Source organism: Mya arenaria, chromosome 16, assembly GCF_026914265.1.
Source record: "Mya arenaria isolate MELC-2E11 chromosome 16, ASM2691426v1".
NCBI lineage: Eukaryota > Metazoa > Mollusca > Bivalvia > Myida > Myidae > Mya > Mya arenaria.
This window is the reverse complement of record NC_069137.1, coordinates 33,071,443-33,097,315: the sequence shown is the minus strand read 5'-3', so window position 1 is coordinate 33,097,315 and position 25,873 is coordinate 33,071,443. Positions and strand designations below refer to the sequence as shown.

At 36.3% G+C, this 25,873-nt stretch overlaps 1 protein-coding gene across 1 annotated transcript; it reads left to right on the top strand.

The window, feature by feature from the left end:
• The first annotated feature begins 664 nt into the window (after positions 1–664).
• LOC128222033 (uncharacterized) lies at positions 665–25,873 on the top strand. The gene is made up of 3 exons (XM_052930779.1): positions 665–816; positions 8,253–8,838; positions 18,762–25,873. Exons 2-3 carry the CDS (start codon positions 8,731–8,733, stop codon positions 22,041–22,043), a joined length of 3,390 nt encoding a protein of 1,129 aa, XP_052786739.1. The 5' UTR covers positions 665–816; positions 8,253–8,730; the 3' UTR covers positions 22,044–25,873.

Genomic DNA, 25,873 nt, shown 5'->3' with positions numbered 1-25,873 from the left:
TAAAACGGTTGGTTAAGCATACCATTTTCATTAACATCTGTCATATGTCTAAAAAATAATGTTATTCATTAAAAACAACATATTTTTTGTTTAAGAATACTAGTAAGTAAATAATAAGTCTTACTAAATTAAGTACTCAGTAATTATGTCTAACACTTGATACTTCTTCACGTCTTTCTGGGCAAAATTAAATACATTCTTCCAAATCTTGACCCGAACTACAGCAACTCCCTAGATATGATAACATGATTAAACACATGGTCAGATACTCGGTCAATTAGGGGTTAATGTGTAGCTGAAATTGACTCTCGTGTAGAAATGAAAAGTGGAAAAATTGGCTGGTATTTCTTGGCATGATCATGATCATCATGATCATCATGATCATGATCATGATCATCACCATCATCGCCGTCATCACCATCATCATCATCATCATCATCATCATCATCATCATCATCATCATCATCATCATCATCATCATCATCACCATCATCATCATCGTCATTGTCTCATTCATGCCAACATCCTCGGCGAAGATCATCGAGGGTACTGATAAATCGTCACCAGGTAAACTTGTGTTGATGTGTCGGTTTTGTAGAAACAGACTGAACGGACTCCATTAAAATCCATTCGAGAAAAGATACATCAGGGTGAAGTAAACGAATGCAAAGTTGTTTTTCTTTTTCACTCATGTCCGTCTTATTGGAATGTTTTGTTTTTCTTATTAAAAAAAAAACGCAGATGAGTTTATATCAACTTGATGGATGCACTTGCAAATTCTCATCAACTGTCGAAGTATATTGATATTACACGCAGGTAAGCGTTTCAGCAGGTCGTCATAGTATGGAAGGGAATATCCGCCAGGACATTCATACTGCTAAATGACATTGTGATGTTATTAACTTGCTTATGCGTTCTGCAACATGACAACTGCATTTTAGTTTCTTACATTTGATATACAAGCAATTCATCTGTCTTGCTTCTTATTGTTAAGGAAACAATCCTTTCATGAATATCATTCATTCTTGCATGATATTGCGTTCAACCTTTTTGTTTGCTTACTGCAATATTGAAATGTTTATTTATACTATTCATAACTGCATTCTATGTCTTTTCTTCGCGCCTACTGAATGTAACGAGCAATTAACTTCCTTGTGGATCTTTCGTATTTCTTAACTTGATTGTTACTGCCTTTTGGAATTTACATTATTCATGTTTGCAGCCATTTGGTTCTTTTTTATAGAACAGTTTCCCTGAAAAAAAAATAAACCAACACACACGGCAGTCATAAATATGTAAATTTGCAGTACAACGAAAATTTTATTCTGGTAAGTGCATTATAACATTACAGGGAACCAATAAAAATGTCAAATTCTAGCGCAAATTACTATATACGGGAGACCACTCTCGACAGCAAATTCAGGTGTTCGGCAGTTTCCGTGGGTTAAACGGTGAGAGAGTCCAAACTTACCCGTCTACTTCCGTACTTGTGTTGTTTTCATTGGAAATGATGATGCGGGAAGTTTTGTCTTCAAATGAGTTATTATCAACAAACGAATAGATCGTTCGATTGAAATTACAGAACATACACTACTACTGACTGACAGGGATATATCCTGTCGGCAAAGGTAATTTTACAAGCTTCAAACGCCTTTTCGATGCCTATTTCTTATTGACATTTTCTGTTTGCATACGGAACACATTATAGAAAATAAAAAATGATAGAAATCAATGTGTGACGTTTTATGAGTAGTACTACTCTTACCTTAGACTTAGTCAGTTCGTACCCTAGTCATCTCATATGCTGTTTGGTCAACTGATTCTTGAAAGTTGGGTATGTGTGTTGATTATGCACCAGTCAATTGTAACCATGCCCCCCACCCCCATGGTCCGGGGAATAGCAGGGACTTTGACTTTCGGTCCAGCCAAGCTCGGGCAAAGTACTCACCCTGCAGGGACAAACTGCTCGTGAAACCCCCGCCAAATGCTCCCGCACCCAAGGGACCCTAGGAAAGGCCCATTACCCACTATATTTGGCGGGAAGACAAAACCACCGCAGTTACCCGGCACTGCGGGGCCACCTGAAAGGTAAAAACATGGCCCATTTCCCCGGCTATCCCCGGTATACCCACGGGACTGGGGGCTCGTGGTTACAATTGACTGGTGCATTATTATGTAGTGTTAAATTATATACCCATGTACATGTTATATAAACAATGCATCTCATACTATTAATTATAATTAAATTTGCTATTAGGAGCTGGTCATGGACCTTTGCCGTCCTTTATCCAGAGCCTTCCACAGCGATGGCAGATATATCGCTGCTTGGATCAACACTTGACCACGCCGTTGAGTCCAGGATCTCAGTGGCAGCCATGACAACATCAACAAAATGACATCTGCATACATTTTGCACCTCTTCCTTGTGTAAGAATAAACTTTCCAAGACCTCAGCATCAACATTTCTGTATTTAAAACTAAAAATAATAACCTGTTTGAAACATATTAGTTTATAAATAATTATATACAGACAAAGTAAATTATATCATTTGTTTCATAAATGTGTTTTATTTTAAATGCTGTAAACGCCATAGCTTCATACCTGTAAAATTACTGTTTAATGATAGTCTGTTTAATCATTTAATTGTATATGGGCAACATTTGATGTAACATCACTTAATGGAATGTTTATACAAAAAGTCATTGCGAATATGAACAGTTATCAAATGAGTACATTTAAATTGCAGGCTGTCAGATTGAAACATCTCTACTCTGACAGAATGAAGTGAATGAATCACCAGGATTGTTCCTCAGGAAAATCTCTTCAACCGGCTGTTGACAGTTTGCATGCTCTTTGGATGGAATTACCTTAGCTTGGCTTGCAGAGAATCTGTTATTTAAAAAAACTGGGCTGCTTTGTGTTATTGATTTATTGACCTTAAATGTATTTTATATGTATTTTGCCACTATTGTAAAAAGCAATGGGCATATACACTAGCATATGTTTGCAAACAGACACATTTTATTTTTGTAAATATCTTGAAAATACATTTTGTAGGTTGACCTCAGACCATGAAAGATTAATGGTAGGTTATCTTTGACCAGAACATGACCAGTATTGTTTTTGAAGTTTGTTGGTCAAAGGTGATGGTCATGGCAAACAGTGGTTATTCTGCACAATGACTCTTAAATTATTTGACCTTATACCATTGATATTTAGTGATTGATATATCAGTCCAACACATATGTAACTGGGTCCTGCTGAAATTCAGCAAGAGATTATTAGCATTGCAAATCATTATTTGTGCATGTAACTGTAAATACTATTACGCTTTGTGTCAGAAACTTGACCATCACAAATTAGTGTCATTGCTGATCTTATCTTGTTTCATTATTTTGCATGTTTTGTCTCAGAAGCATCCTTCATTTAAGATTAAACAATAGAACAGATCTCAATTGTGTGAAAAACTGCTGAAAATTTTAATTTTCTTTAAGCGTCTATAAGTAACTTTTGTAGCCATAAAACATCAATTATCAATTCAAGGGGGTGAAAGCAAAAAGGTTCTGTCTGCTTCTTTATTTAATGTCACTTGGAACCTTTTTGCATTCGCCCATGTTATTGGAAATTTAAGAAAAAACTATCTGATCTTTTGACAGCAGTCATATATATCACTGTTTTCTAGACATCTAGCAAAAAATACCTCATTCCAAGACAATTAAGATGTCAAATCAGTTGATCCGGCTGTGAGAGAGTAGCTTAAAACAAAGACTATATGATATGTTATGTTTCAGAGCCAATGTTTTTGTATAATTATATAAAACGTTTTGCATTTACATGTTATTAAATCTGTGTAATTTATTCAACTTGCTTATTATGTCAATATTGTAAAAAGGTTATAAAATAGGCTAAATATGCACCATGTACATGAACTGTTTAAAATCACCCTGAGCCTCACTGAAAATATTTAAAACTGTATAATTTTCATCTCTGAGGGAGAGGCATGTGTCAAAAGGTTGTGCCCTTAATCATCCCCTCTTATATCAATTCCTCCTTGTACTTAATACCAGGAAATCACTGGTATAAATTAATAGTAAAACATTCTTTATGGTCAAAAGTCAATATTACAGTCATTGGTTTTTAACCAAATTATTTTAATAAATTTATGTAAGATCTTTGCACATACTGACAGATAATTGTCTTAATTAGTTAAATGAACAATAAAAGGTTAAAATGCAGTCATATTTGACTGACTTTTAAAAAAGCCCAGTGTACAGCTAAGGCGAAATGTTTTTTTGTTTGTTTCCACGAACCTGACTGATCACTATTTTTTCTGCTGGACCTACACTTTTTTGCTGTAGTGTGTATTTGTTTTCTTAATTTCCCCAAAAAACGTGTTTTTTAGTGAACATGTAAAATTTTAACCATGTTGACAAGCTTGACCATTTGAAGAATAAGGAGGCTGTTGGTGTCCAGTTCAAGGTTTTGGGCAAGTTGGCATTTTCACTTAAAACTCCAATACCTGTTACACAGTTGTTCAGGACCATCACACTACATGTACACCCTATAATCTTCAAAGATATCCCAGGTAGTCATGATCAACTCTTCAAAGATACCTCAGGTAGTCACGATCATCTCTATAGATACCCCAGGTAGTCATGATTACATTTTCATAGAAACCCCAGATAGTCATGATCAACTCTTCATAGATACCCCAGGTAGTCATGATCAACTCTTAATAGATACCCCAGGTGGTCATGATCAACTCTTCATAGATATCCCAGGTAGTCATGATCAACTCTTTATAGATACCCCAGGTAGTCATTATCACCTCTTCATAGATATCCCAGGTAGTCATGATCACCTCTTCAAAGATACCCCAGGTAGTCATGGTCACCTCTCAAAGATATCCCAGGTAGTCATGATCACCTCTCAAATCTACCCCAGGTAGTCATGGTCACCTCTTCATAGATACCCCAGGTAGTCATGGTCACCTCTTCATAGATACCCCAGGTAGTCATGATCACCTCTTCATAGATATCCCAGGTAGTCATGATCACCTCTTCATAGATACCCCAGGTAATCATGATCACCTCTTCATAGATACCCCAGGTAGTCATGGTCACCTCTTCATAGATACCCCAGGTAGTCATGATCACCTTTCAAAGATACCCCAGGTAGTCATGATCACCTTTCAAAGATACCCCAGGTAGTCATTATCACCTCTTCAAAGATATCCTTTTGTAACGATGCAGTTGTGCAAGCATACTTTAAGACTACGATCCAATAGGCTGGTCGAGGGGAGATCAATGCTTCTGGCAAACACTAAGCTGTTTGAGTGTTTCCATCTCTTCTGGCAAACACTAAGCTGTTTGAGTGTTTCCATCTCTTCTGGCAAACACTAAGCTGTTTGAGTGTTTCCATCTCTTCTGGCAAACACTAAGCTGTTTGAGTGTTTCCATCTCTTCTGGCAAACACTAAGCTGTTTGAGTGTTTCCATCTCTTCTGGCGAGCGACTTATACAGTGAATAAGTGCAGTCGATCGAAGCTCAAGACCGAGATGTCAGATATCTGCTCTTCCAGGAAACCATCAGCAGTGTTGGTGTTGATGTTGTCATTGGCTTCTTTGTTGTCCACAACTTCTGCATTGGCTTCATTGTCTGCTCCTTCATCGGCTTTCTGGTTTGCTTCTTCATCTGCTTCATGGTCGACTTTTCGGTTGACAAATGTTGTTGACAGCAGGCATACAACCTACCTGTTTATCCTACTCCAGTTGATGGCCCAAATAACACAAGGCTGCATACTATTTTCCTTGCTACATGCATTGAACATGTTGTACCTTGAATAAATTTAACCCACAGATACATCCAATTGTTTTAATTCTTTTTATAATGGATACTTAGATGATATCCAGAAAGAATTACAGCAAACATTATACTTACAACCAATCTGGGTTTTTTTTTTAAATAGTGAGGTCATTTCTGGTAGGGTGACATCATAATTTGTCATACATGAAGTCATATCCTGTTTAAAAAGAATAAGTACAGTAAACTCAACGAGCTAGACCCACTTTCCTCGCTCACTTCGAGGGATAAAGTTGATGATCTCGGACTTCCTCCGAGGGAAAAACTTATGCCCTCTCTAAAATTCCACCGAGTTTCTCTGAGTGGCTGGTTTACCGTCAAGTTTAACATGAACAATAGTGTTTATAAATCCTCCGATTTCATGACCCTGTGGCGTAACTCTGTGTCTAATTAGATAGGCAAAAAATCATTCTTGTTCAGAAGTAATTTGTTTCTTATGCTCATGTACATTGTAAATCATACTGATTCATATAATTTGTATTTGTGTCTGTAAACCCCAATTTAATATTGTCTCGACTAGTTAATAGTAAACATTGAATAATTGATGTATTGCCACTAATTGTATTGCATCATAAAACAGCCGATATATTGCGCGTGATCAATGCCATATATATAAGGAATATACCATTGGTGGTTAAAAATAGCTATGACATTTTAGGAAATTTTTCACAGAAAACGAGGCAAGAAGGCCTTCAACCATGCGCTTTGAATGTGTGTTTGACCTCCTGGTTTTCGGGAAATGTGTTAGAAATAACCTAGCCTTTTTCAGAAATGTATTTAGCAGTATATTCAGTCATTAGTAAAAACATGTTTATAAGATGCATGTGCATAAAGTGAAATATGACTGCATTCTTGTGGTAAGCTTACTTCATGCAAAACAGGTTGAGGAAAAAGAATTATAGCAATGAACTGGAGCCGTCATAATCAATTGAAATTAAAAAAAAAAAAGAGTTTAGCATAGATTCTTATCCGCAAAGTTTTGCGGAATTAACCCCTCCGAGGAATGCCGCGTTCGTTATTCTTCGGTCGACTGATCTTCATTACGAAATGCCTTGATGCCTTAAATTCAAACTCTGAGGAACGTTGACAGTCAATAAATTCATTGTGTCGGCCGCGACAGCAAAAATCCATAGAGGGGAACGGAAAGTGGGTCTAACTCATCAAGTGTACTGTACTGAACGTCTTAATTTTTTTTTTAATCATGACTAAATACCTAGCTTTCCTTGATTTAGATGGAAAATGTACAACTGACAGTATCCATATAAATCTTTGTTATCAATTCAAAATGAGATTCAGGAATAAATGTATGACTTGCCAATCAAGCAACTATTGTTGCCAATTAATTTTTTTTTTAGAGAAATGTTATGGTGTTAATTTTTATTACACTCGTGTAATACGAAAAATATGAGATGGCTTGATTAAAATGGAAACAAAGTATAGCATGTGATAAAAGCCAGTCAGAAGATGTTGACATCTAGTTAGGACCAATCAAAAGGCATCATTATACCCCCCAAAACAAAGTTTGGGGGGGGTATACTGGAATCGGGTTGTCCGTCTGTCTGTCTGTCCGTCTGTCCGTCCGTTTTTTTTTTTTGTCCGGGATTCATCTTTGTCGTTATTGAACAAATCTTTTTCAAACTTTCAGATATTAATGGCCATGATGTAAACTTGCGCCTCTGTGAAATTGGTACGGGTCACATGACCCTGACTGGAGTTATCTCCCCTTGATGTGTTAAAGTAGGCAAAATAAGCCCTGTCCGGGATTCATCTTTGTTATTATTCAACAAATCTTTATCAAACTTTCAGAAATTAATGGCCATGTTGTAAACTTTCGCCTCTGTGAATTTGGTACAGGTCACATGACCCTGACTGGAGTTATCTCCCCTTGTAGGCAAAATTAGCTTTGTCCGGCCTAACTCCAGGGCAAACAACCTAGACATGGAGGGGTGGGGGGTATTCGTTAGCCTATGGCTTACAGTTCTAGTTGTACATGTATTGTCAGACCCAATATGGCAATATGTGTATGCATGCAGTAGTGGGCAATGTTGGCCAAATGGGGGGCACCTGGGGCGTGCCTTCTCCCCTAAAATCGTCCAAGTTTACTTTTTATTTTCATATGGGAGAAGAAAAGTAATAAAATTCGCACAAAATGCACCAATTCGGACTAGAAATTGTTAAAATTTTCTTTCGTGAGAACCCCTAACCTCCTCTGCCAAATCCTTAAATCAAATAAATATTGTTTCTGAGGGAGGGGCGCAAGTCAAAAGGGTCCGCCCCTAAGTAACACACCCTCTAATGTCAAATCCTGGATCTGCCCCTGTTAATAGTGATGTGACTGAGTCAGAGGAATAAAGATTATTTAATAATTATGATTTCTTTTCTTTTTTCAGGTTTATAACAGTCAAAACACTGATCCTAAGCTGACGAGATGGACTTGAGCATGGCAGTTACTGTAAATACGCACAGACTATATGAATAAGAATATGGTTATGAAAATGAAATCTATATAATAAAGTTTCACTACCTCATTAACTGATATGGAGACATGTGTATTTATACAAGAGAGAAACATAGGGATTTGCAACGAAACCAGTATGGCTGTGAATCAGGTTCTGTTGATTTATTTTAATGGAATCAAAACAATTTACATGTGTTAATTGCAGACTGGGACTGATTAATCAAATGAAGTTAAGTTGTGTACAGACATAGTTTTAAAACAGTTAGAGACATCAGTATGAACAAAGGAACAAGCTAAATGCTGTCTGAAATAGTATAGACATGAAACACAGAGAACAGCAAAGATGGAGCAGACAGGAAAGCAAATCATTCAATCCTTAGGTCACCAGCATACTCATTAAAGTAACAGCGATGGCAGACTCTTATGTGTGTAAGAAATGTGGAAAAGTGGCAAAGACGAAGCAGGCTCTGGAAAGACATGCTGCCTACCACGAGGATGAAAGGCCGTTTGCTTGTGAGGTACTGTGTTCAGTCTTTACTGTTTGTGCTTTATAGGGTCACAATTAAGGTTAATGCAAATATTTTTAACCAGGATATCACAAAGTGAACAGTGCAGCGTCAAACTTACCTTTGATATCAAATAATTTTAATAATGTTTTTCATATATATATATATATATATAGTAACCAAACTTGGTATATAGGAAGAGTTTATGGAGTCATTTCATGGGATTGCATTAAGGGCCCCTAGGGTCAAGGTCACTGTTACTAAAAAGAAAAAATGATTGGTACTGAGTAACTTAAGTTAGGGTTTACATATTCCGATCAAACTTGGTATATAGGAAGAATATATGAAGAACTTTCATGGAATTGCAATTCAGGCCCTTTAGGCCTAGGGTCAAGGTCAAGGTCACGTTCACTGTTACTAAAAAAAGAAGGGTTGGTACTGAATAAGTCTAGTAAGGGTTGACATATTGCTACCAAACTTGGTTTACAGGAAGATTTTATAGAGAACTTTCATGAAGTTGCGTTTGGGGGATCAAGGTCAAGGTCACTGTTACTAACAAGGTTTTTTAGAAAAACGGTTGTTACTGAAAAACTTAGAGTTGACTTATTGTGACCTGTAACTTTATTTATAGTATGTATGAAGACTTTATGGAGAACTTTCATGGGTTTGCATTTGGGGCTCCTTGGTTTAAGGTCACTGTAACTAATAAAAATAGAAAAACAGTTGAAACTGAATCTCACGACAAAGGCTAATTATTAATACTGTTATTGAAAACCTAAGTTCGTTGCATGATGTGGTGTTGCCTTTCTTTTAATTTTGATGCATTATTATGTTACTCATTTCACTTTAATGATTGAAGGGAAAAACTTCCAAGTGATTTGTGTATAGATAAACAAAAATAGCTATATTTTGGCGTTTTTAGGCTATTTTTCACTATTGGCGAATTAATGCGCGCACGGGCGTATCAGCCCCAGCGCGGTTAGAACTGCGGTGATCACATTTACATTCACATCGAACATACCTGGTAGGCAATAGCTACGGACTGCGTTCTGCATATTTATTAGCTTGCTGTAAATAACACTGTATTGAGTTCTCAATCTATGTTATGCGGTTAATATAGATCGAATAAGCTGCGTTTTGCGTAATATAAAGCAATTTAATTGTACACTTAGCAATTATTTAATATCGGCAACTTACAGAACGCAATATAAAAAGCAGAATCCTATATACCTGTGTTTCGATTTTGTTTCAGCCGCAGACCGATAATATCTACATGTACATTGTAGTTTAGAATAGAATGTGGGTTAACGTATTCGAACAGGTTTACTCCTCGGAAATAAACCCTGCGAAGTCGTCAAAACCAGGAAAAATATGGATCATATTATGATGCAATTAAATGCTAATTAAGCTTTAAATATAAATTCATAATGTTTCAAATGAATGCTTCATTTTATCCAACAATCATTTTCTTGGGGGGATTTAGTTATTTCATGAGTAAATTTTCTATGTTTAAAATTTCTTGACATTTTTTATTGAGATTGTTAGTTTATACTTGTGTTTGTAAAATGTATGTCGTATAAAACCATTCTCTTGTGTAAGTACATACTTACTAACAACCTTTTAACAATTAATAAATGAATATTATGCATTTTTACCACTCAAATTAAATGGCGTAAAACATAGACAGCTAGCTATCGACCTGCTACAATTTGTGTCATAGCCATGTAATGCCGAACGGAAAGTATGTGAATATTTCTCAGTTTGTCTCAGTAATTTTGGTCCAATATTTTGAGCATGTAGCATGATGCATATGCATTTTTTTTTTAAACTGATATAATCTGTTCATGTAAATCTGTTCGTTTTGTCCATGAGTGATATACGTTGATGGCGTAATAAGATAATTGTATGTACATCAAACATACAGGAAATAAATAGTATGTGGGTGATTCGAGCCAGAGGTATTTGGCGTTGTAGAAAGAAGGTTTAAACATTAAACTAATTAATATGTCCAATGCATTTTGTTGGGATGCATTTGGTTTAGCTGGCATACAGTACACTCAACGAGTTAGACCCACTTTCCTCGCTCTCTCCGAGGGATAAAGTCGATGATCGCAGGTTTCCTCCGAGGGTAAAACTGTTGCCCTCGCTGAAATCCCCCCGAGTTCCTCCGAGTGGCTGGCTTACCGCTGAGTTTAATATGAATGATAGCGTTGAGAATCGTCCGATTTTATGATCCTGCGGCGGAACTCCGAGTCTAATCAGATAAGCAAGAAATCATTCTTGTTTAGAAGTTATTTATTTTTATGCTTATGCACATTGTTAAGCGTAAAAGATTCTTACATGTACCAACGTTTAATTTGTATTTATGTCCGTAAATGCCAATTGAATATTGTCTTGAATTATAAACATTGAATCATTAAAGTATATCCACTAAGTTATTGCATCATAAAGCAGCCGACTATTTACATGATTCTGACGTCAAGCGCGTGATCAATACAATGTAGAATATACTATTTATTATTGGTGGTTAAAAATAGCTATGACGTTTCATGGAATTTTCCACAGAAAACGAGGCAAGAAGGCCTTCAAAACCATGCGCTGTGAACTTTGAAAGCGTGTTTGACCTCCTGATTTTCCGAAAATGTGTAACCTAGAATTTCTCGGAAGAAATGTGTTTATCAGTCATAAGCAAAAACACGTTTATAAGATGCATGTGCAACTAGTGAAATACGACTGCATTCTTGTGGTAAGCTAACTTCATGCAAAATGGACAGAGGAAAAAGAATAATAGCAAATTACTGGAGCCGTCGTTATCTGTTGAAAATTTTAATAAAATAAATATAACTTCAGCGTAGATTCTTATCTAGTGTCCGCAGAGTTTCGCGGAGTTAACCCCTCCGAGGAACGCCGAGTTCGTTATTCTTCGGTTGACTTATCACCCTCCAAGGGCCTTAAATTCAAACTCCGAGGAACGCGGACAGTCGATAAAATCATTGTGTTGGCCGCGATAGCAAAAATCCGCGGAGGGAAACGGAAAGTGGGTCTAACTCGTTGAGTGTACTGTACCCTGGTAGTAAATTAAATTCGCCCAAGTCAAGTTTCAAGTGTAGAGTAAATTCTACTAAAATTTCCTTAATGCCTTTTCCGTGGCAGTGCATTGTTCATTAAGGGTGTAATAAAATATTGAGATATATACTTACAAGTAACTATTTGGCATAGTCCACATTTCAAGTTACTTATACTGCATGATCTCATTGAGAATCAACTTTAAACTCTAAAAGTGTTGGCGAAGGAAATTATGAGCGAGCATATACTATCTTAAATTTTTTATGTTAATAATTATGTTTTACAATTACATGACTATACTCACAAAACGTTGCAGGCTGAAAGCCATTCAACGCTTTAAGCGCTTTGATTTAAATGGTGAATTTGTGTCCACGTAGCTAATAAATCCCAATTTAGAAAAGCTATGTTTTTTTGTTCATTAATCTTTTTTCGATCATTCAAGTCAAAAGTGTTCAGCATAATAATGCATTGAAATAAAAGAAGACCTATATTGACTCTGTTCTTATTTTGATAACTGTTATTTTACTGGACTTATAATGAAAATGATTACTTCTATCTTGTACCTTAGATCCCATGGTACTTTTTTTAAATTATTCCAGGTTATTGGTACATATATATATGTATATTTGTGACTTTCTGATTGATTAATTCATATATTCAATTTGTTTGTGTGACAATTTCAGCATTTAGTATAATAACTTTATGCTTTGTTATATGTATCCATTTGCTTTAAACCGGCATTTAAGAATATATTTTTTTATGAAGGTGGGCATATTAAAATCGCACCGTCCGTCCGTCTGTCGGTCCGTCCATCCGTCCGGCTCTGTAACTTTCCCTTTTATGGACAGATTTTAAAATAACTTGCCACATGTGTTCCACATACCAAGACGACGTGTCGCGTGCAAGACCCGTGTCCCTACCTCAAAGGTCAAGGTCACACTTAGTGTTTATTCACAATGGAGTGCTGCATATAAGGACATAGAGTATAGGTTGTCATGTCCGGGCTGTAACTTTCCCTTGTATGGACAAATTTTAAAATAAATTGCCAAATGTGTTCCACATACCAAGACGACGTGTCACGTGCAAAACCTGTGTTCCTACCTCAAAGGTCAAGGTCACACTTGGTGTTTATTCACAATGGAGTGCTGCATATAAGGACATAGAGTATAGGTTGTCGTGTCCGGGCTGTAACTTTCTCTTGTATGGACAAATTTTAAAATAACTTGCCACATGTGTTCCACATACCAAGACGACGTGTCGCATGCAAGAACAGTGTCCCTACCTCAAAGGTCAAGGTCACACTTAGTGTTTATTCACAATGGAGTGCTGCATATAAGGACATAGAGTATAGGTTGTCGTGTCCGGGCTGTAACTTTCCCTTGTATGGACAGATTTTAAAATAACTTGCCACATGTGTTCCACATACCAAGACGACGTGTCGCGTGCAAAACCCGTGTCCCTACCTCAAAGGTCAAGGTCACACTTAGTGTTTATTCACAATGGAGTGCTGAATATAAGGACATAGAGTATAGGTTGTCGTGTCCAGGCTGTAACTTTCTCTTGTATGTACAGATTTTAAAATAACTTGCCACATGTGTACCACATACCAAGACGACGTGTCGCGTGCAAAACCCGTGTCCCTACCTCTAAGGTGAAAGATACACAAATTGTTTATTCACCAGGGAATTCTAAATATAAGGACATAACAGTGTAGGTTGTCAAGTATGGGTGGTATTTTTTTATGTTCAGAGGCAATTTAAAATAACTTGCCATATGTATTTGACACGTAAAGGCAAGATCAACTTTTCATGTACTGACCTTGTTCGTAGGTCAATGTCACATTCGGGGGCATTCGTCACATACTTTGACAGCTCTTGTTTTACACAAAAATAGGTTGAGCATATTTTGTTGAAAGCTGCACTCTCACAGATTAAACGTTTTGACAACTTTTTAGCTCACCTTAGCTGTAGGCTGAGGGTGTGCTTTAAGGATCGATGATTGTCTGTCGTCCGTCGTCCATCCACACTTAGTTTGTTAACACTCTAGGGGTCACATTTTTGCCTCAATTGTCATGAAACTTGGTCAGGATGTTTTTCCCAGTAATTACTCAGAAGAGTTTGAATTTGGGTCATCTGGGGTCAAAAACTAGGTCACAGCGCCCAAATATGGAAAAACCTTGTTAACACTCTTGAGGAAACATTTTCAGCCCAAATATCCTGGAAATTTGTCAGAAAGGTTGTTTCGATAATTTCTAGCTCAAGTTTGAATATGGGTCGTCTGGGGTCAAAAACTAGGTCACAGAGCCCAAATATGGAAATACCTTGCAGCCCTTTTTTATGGCAAATTTGTGGCCGATATTGGGCCCCATTCCCCATGGAGTAAAGTATATATTTTTCCCCAGGTTGTGTTAAAAATTCCCCCATTGTGGAAATTTTATTTAACTACTATCTGTAGAAGTCATATTTTCATTGTCAAACTGTGAAAACCGGTAAAGATCAGGTGGGCACCATGTTAAGTTTCAAACAATCGATAATCTAGCTCGCATGATGGTAACATGATTTTTGTAAATTCCTCAGTTTTGCAATATATACAAGTTAATTTTCCCCTGTCAAAAGGCTCCGCCATACTTCCCCAAATTAGTGGAAAAAGGGCTGCCTTGTTAACACTCTCGAGGTATCATTTTCTGCCGAAATATCCTGGATATTTGTCAGAAAGGTTGTATTGATAATTTCTAGCTCAAGTTTGAATATGGGTCATCTGGGGTCAAAAACTAGGTCACCGAGCCCAAATATGGAAATACCTTGTTAACACTCTATAGGTAACATTTTCAGCCAAATATCCTGGAAATTTGTCAGAAAGGTTGTTTTTAAGATTTCTAAATCAAGTTCGAATATGGGTCATCTGGGGTCAAAAACTAGGTCACCGAGCCCAAGTATGGAAATACCTTGTTAACACTCTTCAGGTATCATTTTCAGCCCAAATATCCTGGAAATTTGTCAGAAAGGTTGTTTTTAAGATTTCTAAATCAAGTATGAATATGGGTCATCTGGGGTCAAAAACTAGGTCACAGAGCCCAAATATGGAAATACCTTGTTAACACTCTCTAACATTTTCAGCCCAAATATCCTGGAAATTTGCCAAAAAGGTTGTTTTGATGATTTCTAGCTCAAGTTTGAATATGGGTCATCTGGGGTCAAAAACTAGGTCACAGAGCCCAAATATGGAAATAGCTTGTTAACACCGTCGATGTAACAATTTCATATATCAGAGAAGCCAACTCCCTGTTATTGCCCTTTAATGATCAACAAGTCTATAACACAAAGTTTTACTGAGGTGAGGGATATAGGGCCATCTTGGCCCTCTTGTTTATTTTATGTCTTGGAATTAGCCAATTTTTGCGATAATCCATGGATGAGGGTGAGCTATTAGGATCGATGAATGTCCGTCATCTGTCCACACTTAGTTTGTTAACACTCTAGTGGTCACATTTTTAGCTCAGTTTTCCCGAAACTTGGTCAGGATGTTTGTCCAAGTAATTACTTGGACGAGTTCGAATATTGGTCATCTGGGATGAAAAACTAGGTCACATGACCAAAAAATCTTGTTAACACTCTAGAGGCTACATTTTCAGTCCAAATATCCTGGAAATTTTTCAGAAAGTTTGATGATTTCTAGCTCAAGTTCAAATAAGGGTCATCTGGGGTCAAAAACTATGTCCAGGAACCCAAATATAGAAAAACGTTGTTAACACTCTAGAGGTAACATTTTCAGCCAAAATATCCTGGATGTTTGTCAGACCGGTTGTTTTGATGATTTCTAGCTCAAGTTCGTATATGGGTCATCTGGGCTTAAAAACTAGATCACAGAGCCCAAATACGGAAAAACCTTGTTAACACTCTAGAGGTAACATTTTTAGCCCAAATATCCTTGAAATTTGATTTTTAGCTCAAGTTTGAATATGGGTTATCTGGGGTCAAAAACTAGGTCACAGAGCCCAAATACGGAAAAACCTTGTTAACACTCTAGAGGTAACATTTTTAGCCCAAATATCCTGGAAATTTGATTTTTAGCTCAAGTTTGAATATGGGTCATCTGGGGTCAAAAACTAGGTCACAGAGCCCAAATATGGTAAAACCTTGTTAACACGTTAGAGGTAATATTTTTAGCCCAAATATCCTGGAAATTTGTCGGAAAGGTTGTTTCGATGATTTCTATGTCTATTTCTATTTCGATGATGTTGTCCTTGGATGACCTTGGCTGTGACCTTTTGACCTACTTTGTTATTCTTTAAGCTGCTGCAATGAATTTTGGACCATGTGTACAGTTTTCAAAACTATATCAATGTGATCCTTAATTGACCTTGACTGTGACCTTTTGACATACTTTTTTTTGAAGCTACAGCAAAGGAATTTGGACCATGTTTACAATTTTGAAAACAAATATCAATGTTGTGCATGGATGACATTGAATGAGAACTTTTGACATACTTTCTTATTTTTGAAGCTACAGCGATGAAAGTTTGGTCATTAGTCGAGTTTTGAAAACAAATACCAATGTTATCCTCGGATGACCTTGACTGTGACCTTTTGACTTATATGACATTTTGACCAAGTGTACGGGTTTGAAAACAAATATCAATGCTGTGCTTGGATGACCTGAATTGACCTACTTTCTTTTTTTGAAGTCTCTGTTAATGAAATTTCGAGCATGTACACAGTTTTGAATATCAATATTGACATTGTCAGGTGACCGTTTGACCTACTTTCTTATTTTTGATGCTACAGTTTTGAAATTTGAACCATATATGCAGCTTTGAAAAGAAATAACATATTTCTTTTATTACAATGGCCCTCTTGTTTTCAATTGCACTGAGCAGGTAATTAATAGTTAAAAGCTGGAATAGTGATCTCTTTTCACAAAATCTACCTTCGTCTTTTCTCAAAAAGATGAATATTTATAAGCTTCGTCTATTAAATAAATACTTTCTGGCATACCGGACGTGTGTTTCTGGTCATGTGACCAGTGCTGGAAAACCCCATCTTACACCCCCCCCCCCCATGTAAGATGAGTCACGCGCAACAACGCGCGACTTCTTATTTCCTTTATTGCATGGTTTATGAAAATAATATTATGCCATTTCAATAAAACGCAATCAAATATATATGTATGCAAGAGTTTAAATTAAAATTGAAAATAAATAATTGTAAAATACACGATTTTTAGTTATTTATAATTACTACGCTTTATGACGTCAGTAGACAACGTCTTAGCGCTTTTTGGTGAAATGTACAAAAGTTTGATTTCTACGTCATTTTTTCCACAAACTGATAATTTTAGATATGCAAGAAAATATATCAATCATGTTTTTCCGGTACGGATGGAAAAATCCGACACTCGGGCACGCTGTGTGGCCGGTAACTCGGCAAGCCTCGTTACCGGCTAACGTGCGTGTCCTCGGGTCGGATTTTTCCATCTGTACCGGAAACACATGATAGATACTTGTAAGCCTACTTAAATTTCATTTGATGAAAAAGACGAAGTATCTTTTCATAACAAAAAAGTGCAGCTTTCATAAAAACGCACCTTCATGAACAAACAAGCAGCTTTTTAGAAAAAAAATCCATAGCTTTAGCGATTTTTTTTAGAAAAAAAGCTTAGCTTTTATGAGAAAAAACTATGCTTTAGTGAAGCCTGTTTTATTTCTGACAATATGGCACTCAAGGGGATAAGGTTTGACACTCTTCTAATTTTCTAACTTCACGACTTAAAGACTTAATATTAAAATGAAATTCCACACATTCAATATATGAACTGTTCTTATTGGCATGGGTCAGTTGGTCAGGGCTAAAGACTCCACATTTCGGAACATTTCTAGGACAAAGTTGTTAACACTTTGTCAATATGTGTGATAACACATGAACAGGCATGGCTTGGTGTAGAGGCAAGACATGAACAAAACAGAACATCTTGCAGAGTGAGATATAAAAAGTTCTGGTCAATGTTAGATCACAGAAAATAATCAAAAGTATTTAAAACAGAAAGCTAGACTAATGCAAAGGGACAATGTTGATGTGACAGTATTCAGAATTTAAAGAGAAATAATGATATGTGTACTTGAATTGGCCTGATCAAAATACCCAAATACAGCTGGCATTACCATAATGATAACACTGTGTTATATTCACTGGAACTTTATTGTCCCCGTTTCACTGTTTAAGAGAAAAATATGCAGCCGAACTCAATAAGTTTATATGCCATTCACATTATTGAAATTCTGATTCTAGATAGACCTGTCTAACATGTGCTCATGTTTACAAACCTAAGAACCCATGAGTTAGCCAGTTTGTTAGCTCCTCCTACAATATTCAAATTTTGAAATTGAAGATATGCATTTCTTATTATCAAGACCATTTTTAACATAACGCTATGATTTATGTATACATATGAATGGACACAATTTCAAACTACCTGCCTAAATTTTTATGGGATATAATAATTTGATTTAAGGTTTAAATTTTGAAAAATGCTTCCCTGATTTGAAATGCTTTCAAAAAAGCAGGGGAAAACACCCACCTGCCATTACCTCCCTTTTATACCCCAGTGGGGTCTTTAAGTAATATAAATGATTACATGAATAATTGGTATCTAATGGAAAGGCTTTGTAAGGCAGAGGAATGCTTTTTATATATACATGTAGTACAGACTGCTAATAATATGTAACAAAAGTAAGTAGCACCGTCGGAATGACTTGAGAACAGTCGAAAATATAGAACATTTGTCACATCCTCTGGATTTAGTGGACTCTTGTGATGATAATTATTTTAATTTCAAGAACTTGAAAATACTAATTGAATAATGTTATATTTCAGGTCTGTCTCCAACGGTTCAAGAACTCGGATGACAGAGGGAAGCACTACCGGCGTCTTAGACGGGACAGCAAGTTTAATATTGCTTGTACCGTTTGCCACAAACACTTTAAGTCCCATGAAATTCTTCACAAACATTTGGAAATATTGGGCTGCCTGTCCAAAGCCAACAACGAAGACCCCGGTGGTAGTGATGTGAAGATTGAAGCTCTAAACGATGAAGCTACAGGATCTGAAACTATTGTTGAAGAGGTTCTAAAAGATGCTAAATCGACTGAGTCATGTGTACCAGATCAAAAGTTAGTGAAGTGTGTGTGTAAGATCTGTCCTGCAGGGTTCTTAGATGTCGATAGTCTTAAAACTCACTATAAAATAGTGCATAATGAGACTAAGAGACAAGTTTGCTTGCAGTGTGGGCAGACACTTAGCTCAAAAGACAGTCTGGCAAGGCATTTCAGCATATTTCATCAGCATGATTATCCATATCAATGTTCCCTATGTGATCAGAAGTTTAAGATAAAGGAAGGATTATGCCGCCATATTAAATTTGTTCACAAAGATAAAGGATATGAATGCGATATTTGCCATAGGATATTTAGCCAGCCAGTCAACCTTAAAAAGCATATGGCTGTGCATACAGCAGAAAAAGAGTTCTTGTGCACATTTTGTGGGAGAGAGTTTAGATGGAAGCAGGCGCTTCAAAAACATATGCTTTTGCATCAAAATGGAGCTAAAATGGTAGGAAAGGTTGACAATATGGGTATAAATTTATGCCAAAAACATGATGATTTGGTGAAGCCAGAGGAAGGCTTTGTAAATGATAAATCAGAGATACATGTTTTAATTCATGATGATGATGAAGATGACGATAATAATGACGATGATGATGATGATGATGATGATGATGATGATGATGATGCTCAAAGTGATAGTTTTGACTTGCCTGAAATTTTGAGTGTAAGTGGTGCGATAAAAAACGGAGGCATTGACTTAGAACTCAATAAACATTCAAGAAATGTGAATGAACCTGTAGAGTTTAATTCAAGCCCTGTTCCTTCAGACGTTACGAAAAGCAAACAGATATGCTCTGACGAAATTAATGATTCTTATAATTACATTATTGTTAATGATGCTATAGCGTGTGAAGAAGATACTAATGAAGAAACTATTTTAAAGGAAACAAATCAAGATACATCAAGCTTAAATATTGATACAACAAATCTAAGAAGAAAACGAAAAAGTAGTGAACAAGCTTTACACCTCGAACCTGGAAAATTCTCAAAAGTTTATGAGTTTGCCAGTATAGTTTCAAACTACACCAGCAAACAAGATGAACTGGATAACTTTGATAGTAAACAAAAAACACATGTTCATTCGCTGAATATTGGTCAGGATAAAGTTATCAAACATAGCAACAGTAATGACTGCATTGAAATTGATGATGATTCTGATGGTGATGATGCTTACTCGGAAGAATCCCATAGACAGTCAATGTCTAAACACCTCACTAGCGTTCCAGCAGAGATGGACAAGGATGCTCCTCCATGGTATTTCAAACCTGCGTTTATTAACAAAATAATGTCAAAGCCGAAACTTTATTCTGACGAGGATAGCAACGATTTTACTTATTCAAATACAAAGACTGCATTGGTTTCACCAGAAATCTCAGAGAGAATAAGACAGGAGCAATTGTTAGCTAAGAAATTCCAGGTCAAGGTTATGAGTCCCACCTCTCAGGCAATCATTTCCGGACGGACAACCAGCGCTGTAGAGGCTAACAATCAAAGCACAGCAAATAAACCAAATGGTAAGAAAATGACCAATACCGGAATGTTAAAATCAGAAGAGCGTGGTCTTGGAAAATTTTCTTTGGTGAAACACATGTTGTCGTTGCAAAATGAAGACAATTTTGACAAAGCAATATTTCGAAATCCATTGTACAGTGCCCCAGCAGATATAAATGGGTTTAAGAAGTTAGTTGAGAGACATAAAATCTCTGCTGGTGCTGATGATGATCTGTATGATTTATCTGCCAAGCAAAATATTCCATTCATGTGGCTGGGAATGAAAAAGACGTCTATGACAACAGACAATAAACGTAAACATGAAAACCAACATGCTGAAAGAAAAGGTTCCACTGACGAAGCACTGCATTCGTGTGATTTGAGCTCTAAGAACGTGGATAGTGTAAAACGAGGTAACGATGAAGATGTCTGTCGAAATAGATCAACAGCAGAGGTGTTTTATCCTACCGAGGAAATTAATCAAATGGTAGATGATAATGTACAGCACGAACGTGACTCCTCAAATAGACACAAGCACTTGTTTCAACGTGATTTCTCGTGGGATAAAACGCAATCAAGTCTAAATCATACCACATCGCTTCAACCATATGATTATAGTAAAACCCACGAGTCTACCAATCCACAAGAAAGTGGACACCTGATAGATACAAGTCAAACACACACTCAAGCGAAGGAAATGCGAGCTACTCAAACTAGGCCACACGTTATGTCTAACGAAGTGTCGGCAACACAAACTAGCCCACACGTTTACTCTAATGCAGTCTCGGCAAATCAAATAAGACCACATGTGTCTTATACTGGATCGACTTGTAGGACGGCAATGTTTAACAGGCATGATTGTCACACAAAGTTTAGCTTTACACCGGGTGATGCGTCTATGTTGAACAACCCATTTGTTCTCTCAACCTCAGTTCAAGATTTTTCACTTAAATCTCAAAATCAATGCTCAGATATTTATCCAGAGAAACCGTCAGTACACAAACCGTGTTGTGATTTAGGTAGCAGATCGCCAAGGACACAGGCAAGTGTGTTGTACAGTTCAACCGGAAATAACACCACGCATGAAACACCCGCCCATACAACAGAACTATCCAATCAAACTCAGTTTCAAACACAAGTACAAGGCTCTAAATTACCGTCATCATTCCATGCCGACTCCCATCTTGTAAAGAGACAGAACTCGTATGCATCTTCATCCGAACAGCAGCCGCAGTTGTTAAATCGACAACATTCCTTAACATTTCGTCATTCTGGTGATAACACATACACTGCCATTAAAACGAAAGAACTGGGAATCAGTGACTTGGATGAAGAAAGATCTGTAAAATATGATACGGCGAACGCGCATTTATTTGCTGATTCAAATACTGTTCGGTATACAAATCGAGACATAGCTGTTGAATCCAACGGAAAAAGTGGTGCATTGAAGAACGACAAGCCACGTGCAAACGTTGTAAACCTACAGCACATAAGGACTTGAACTTTAAATGGTCTGCGTTGACAGGACTTAGTGCCATAACTTGATCTAATGGAAATTGGGGTTTTTATATCCCCGACAAACAAAGTTTGAGGGGGTATTTTGGAGTCACCTTATGGTCAGTCGGTCGGTGTTCAGTCTTTTGCATTTTTTCTTGTCCGGAGCATAACGTAACGAAAGTAGTTTTATCAGTATATTATTACAAAATGTTTAAAATCATTAAACTGTGAATCTAATGTATAGTTAAGTTTAGGTCAGGTCTAGAAGGTTTTCATAGTTACTGAACCAGCCGGCATTTGGGGGTATTCGTCACTTGTGTGGCAGCTCGAGTTGAACCTACCTGATCTCGGAAACGGTAATGTGTCCGTGTTTGAGATGTTCGGGCAGAGTGGTAACTAATTACTTGTATATATGACATTGAATATAACTTTGTGAAGTGCGATTATTTTAATATCCTAGTCCCATTTTTGCAAACGTGTTGAGTCTAACCGTCCGACTTCAGATCTGAATTATATTTCTGTTTAATCAAATTACAACAAGAACAATGAAAATTGCTAAAATACGTGTAGCATGTTCTATTATTATCTAGTCGTTTTTTTTGAAACCAGGTTACATAAATGATGTTTTGTTACCTTCATAAATTCAATGCTTAGTTTGACTTCTGGACTCGATGTGTATGTGTTTATAGGCCCTGATATTGTTGTTGAGATTTTAGAGCTGCCTATTTTTTTGATATGTTTACATTTCATATATCGGTGTTTGCTTCATTGTTTTGTTAATGGTTAATACGTTTTGAAATGTTTTGTTATATGTGTATTGTTTTCATTATTTGTATTCGTTATTGATATATGTAACTTGTTCAGAGTTTATCTTGTTTGAGCTTAGGCAAAGTGCTCAATTGCGCAAATAGAGTGACCTCCCGTTGATCGTCTTCTTTCTCTGTTGTCACCAACTGCTCTTCGTTGCTTGACACAATCTTTAACAATGCTCATTTGGTGGCCCACTATCAAAGATGTTGAATGAATTGTATTCTATTGTAGATTGAACTGCGATGACAACGGGAAGAAATGCTTTAAAATTTATTATTTTAATTTGATGGCCTGATTTTGAAATAATTTCTCCGGACTTGTCCGTTACTATTTGTAATCAATCTGCTGGGTTTCAATATTAGGCCTTTGCCCATTTTTATGCATGGTTGATTATTATGTTTAACTCATTTAATAGTATAAATAAAAAAAACATATGATGACAAATTTAGCAATATATTGGTGCTTTTATAACTGTGGATTATGTAGCCATGCAGCTATTAATTATGAAAAAACATATAAAGGCTAATATTGGTTTATATGAACACAAATCATATGGGGAGTTTTTGTTAATGTTGTTTTTATCCTAAAAACCAAATGAGTCAATCATAAAAGCATCAAAATGTTTGTTTTTTGCATCAACCTGTGTTTTGCGCCTTTAAAAGTTGAATATCATGTGATGGGGTTGATGAATAATAGAATAGTTTTTCAAAAATTGATTTAAAATAGAACCCGCAATTCCTTAAATGACGCTGAATTAAGATTAAAGCGGTTGCAATTCAACATGTATATGGGCATCAAAAAGCGGGATCGGTTTCCCTATATATTACTGTTATGTTCAAAATCTTTAAACCAGTGTGATACGAAAAGACGATTTTAAGATTATTTCACAACGTTAATGCCTTCAACAATTGCGGGAACAGGATTTATAAAAAACAAACGGACTAGTTGAATCTCCTTGATTTTTTTCGAAATGTCTGTATAGTTGTACAGGCATGTTCCGTTGGTTTGTTAACAAACGTGTTTGGATCTGCATACGTGTGGAACATAATTGAGCGATTTGGGCCCCTCAAGTGTTCATTGGATGTATTTTTTCTGATTATAAAAGTGTGAATTTATCTTGATTTGAAAAAGATATGTTTGTTGTTAGATGTTTAATTATCGGAGCATAATTTTTGTATTTCCGTTTATTTAGTAGGTCATTTAGAAAATATGGCACAAAGTGCGGAATGTTCATAACATGTATATACTCATACCTATTTAAATATGTGAAAAGCCTCACTGTGGTGTTTTGATATATATATATGGCTTTGACATTATTTGATTATGGTTGTTTGTTTTATGGCTGTTATCTTGTATAGCGTTGCATAATATTAACTGTTTCACAAATATGTTACGGGTTTTGTATGACGTGATTTGACGTCGCCTTCATTGCATGACCTACATGTATAGGGATCTTGTTGTTTGGCGTCATCGTCAGCTGCGTTGCACTTTTGTCGCCGCATTTCACATTTAATATTAACCAAACTTGGATAATTGAGTTATCGCAGTTTCATTCCGAAGTTGAATTATTAGATTTTGAAAACATTTGTCCACTCACTACCTCCAGCCTATCATATCCAATGATTATCAAACTTTGTGACAAAGCATAATATCTCAATCTTTAAGAAGTAGATTGCACATTTCACTCGGAGGTTATAGCCTTTGAATTGTTATAATTTAACCAAATTAACTTCATTCACTATTTTAATTTGAACCTGAACTTAACTTGATGACGATGTTTATGTCACGAACAAGTTCGATAACAGTCAGATCAAGTAATTCGCTTTCAGTTATAGGTCACAGGCTAACAGACTTTAGAACCGGTTATCGAAATCAGGTATCAGTCAGATGTACTATTGGCATGGCAGTTGAAAGACTCAATGCGAAGGGCTTATAAAATGGGACGTATGTTGTTATGTGGTTCAAACTAGTGCGAATTAATACTTTTAATACGTTCATAAGATGGTAACGTCAATGTGAATTTGAAAGCAAGCCGAAGAATCTGTAATAAATCTTTGTGAGGAACCGAGGGATAAGGTAATTATAGATCATTACTTAGGTTATAATAGATAAGTACGCAGAAAAAAGAAATGTGTTGCCTTACTTTATCAATACGTATATCCAGACGTCGGGTTTCATTTAATTAACCTTGCACTAGCAAGAAAATTGCGATATGAAAGCATTATCCATATATCCTAGTTCATTTAGGTTTATCAGTAACTGTTATGAAAGTAATATATAAACATCTCAAAACAAATACATATATTGCGCAATTTTCATCATTATAGTCCTGAAGGAGGGTATACAACTCTGCTCTTATGAATCTAGCTGATTGAGTAAAAAAATACATAACCTACTCTTATGAAATGACAGTCACTTATCGGTTACAGTTGGGGCCACTCGAACTATATTAAGGGTTCGATTGTTATTGCCTGTGAACAGAACTTTAAAAGAAGTAACTTCAGGCTTGTTGTGCCTACAACCTTTCAGCATTTTCGTTAAAAATGTCAGTCTTTTTACTTCTTTCTTACTTGGGCGCCTCCTTTCTTATCATAACCAAATATTGGACCATTGTTTATGGATAAATTGTCTGACCAATGTAAAAAAAAACAAAGTCAACCAACAATAGATTTTCAGTTACCACAACACAATCGTATTTTTAACTGACTAGCTCATTGCAACTTTAAAACAATGCATATGGGTATACAATACAAACATAGTTGGACTGTGAATTATTTATTATTTGTTAAAATATAAATATGCCCCTTCCCCAACTTCATCAAGTGATTATAAAGAGAAAAACGTTATGTTCATACTTTCGTTTCAATTCGTTTCAATAACTGTGTAATAGCTCAAAGCAGGCGACATTTTCCTTCGGCAGGATTCTAGTTGATTGTATAGTTTTATTATAGTTTTATATTCATATTGGGTGAGCAACTTAAATATAAACATGCATTTTTAAAACAAATATATATATATACATTG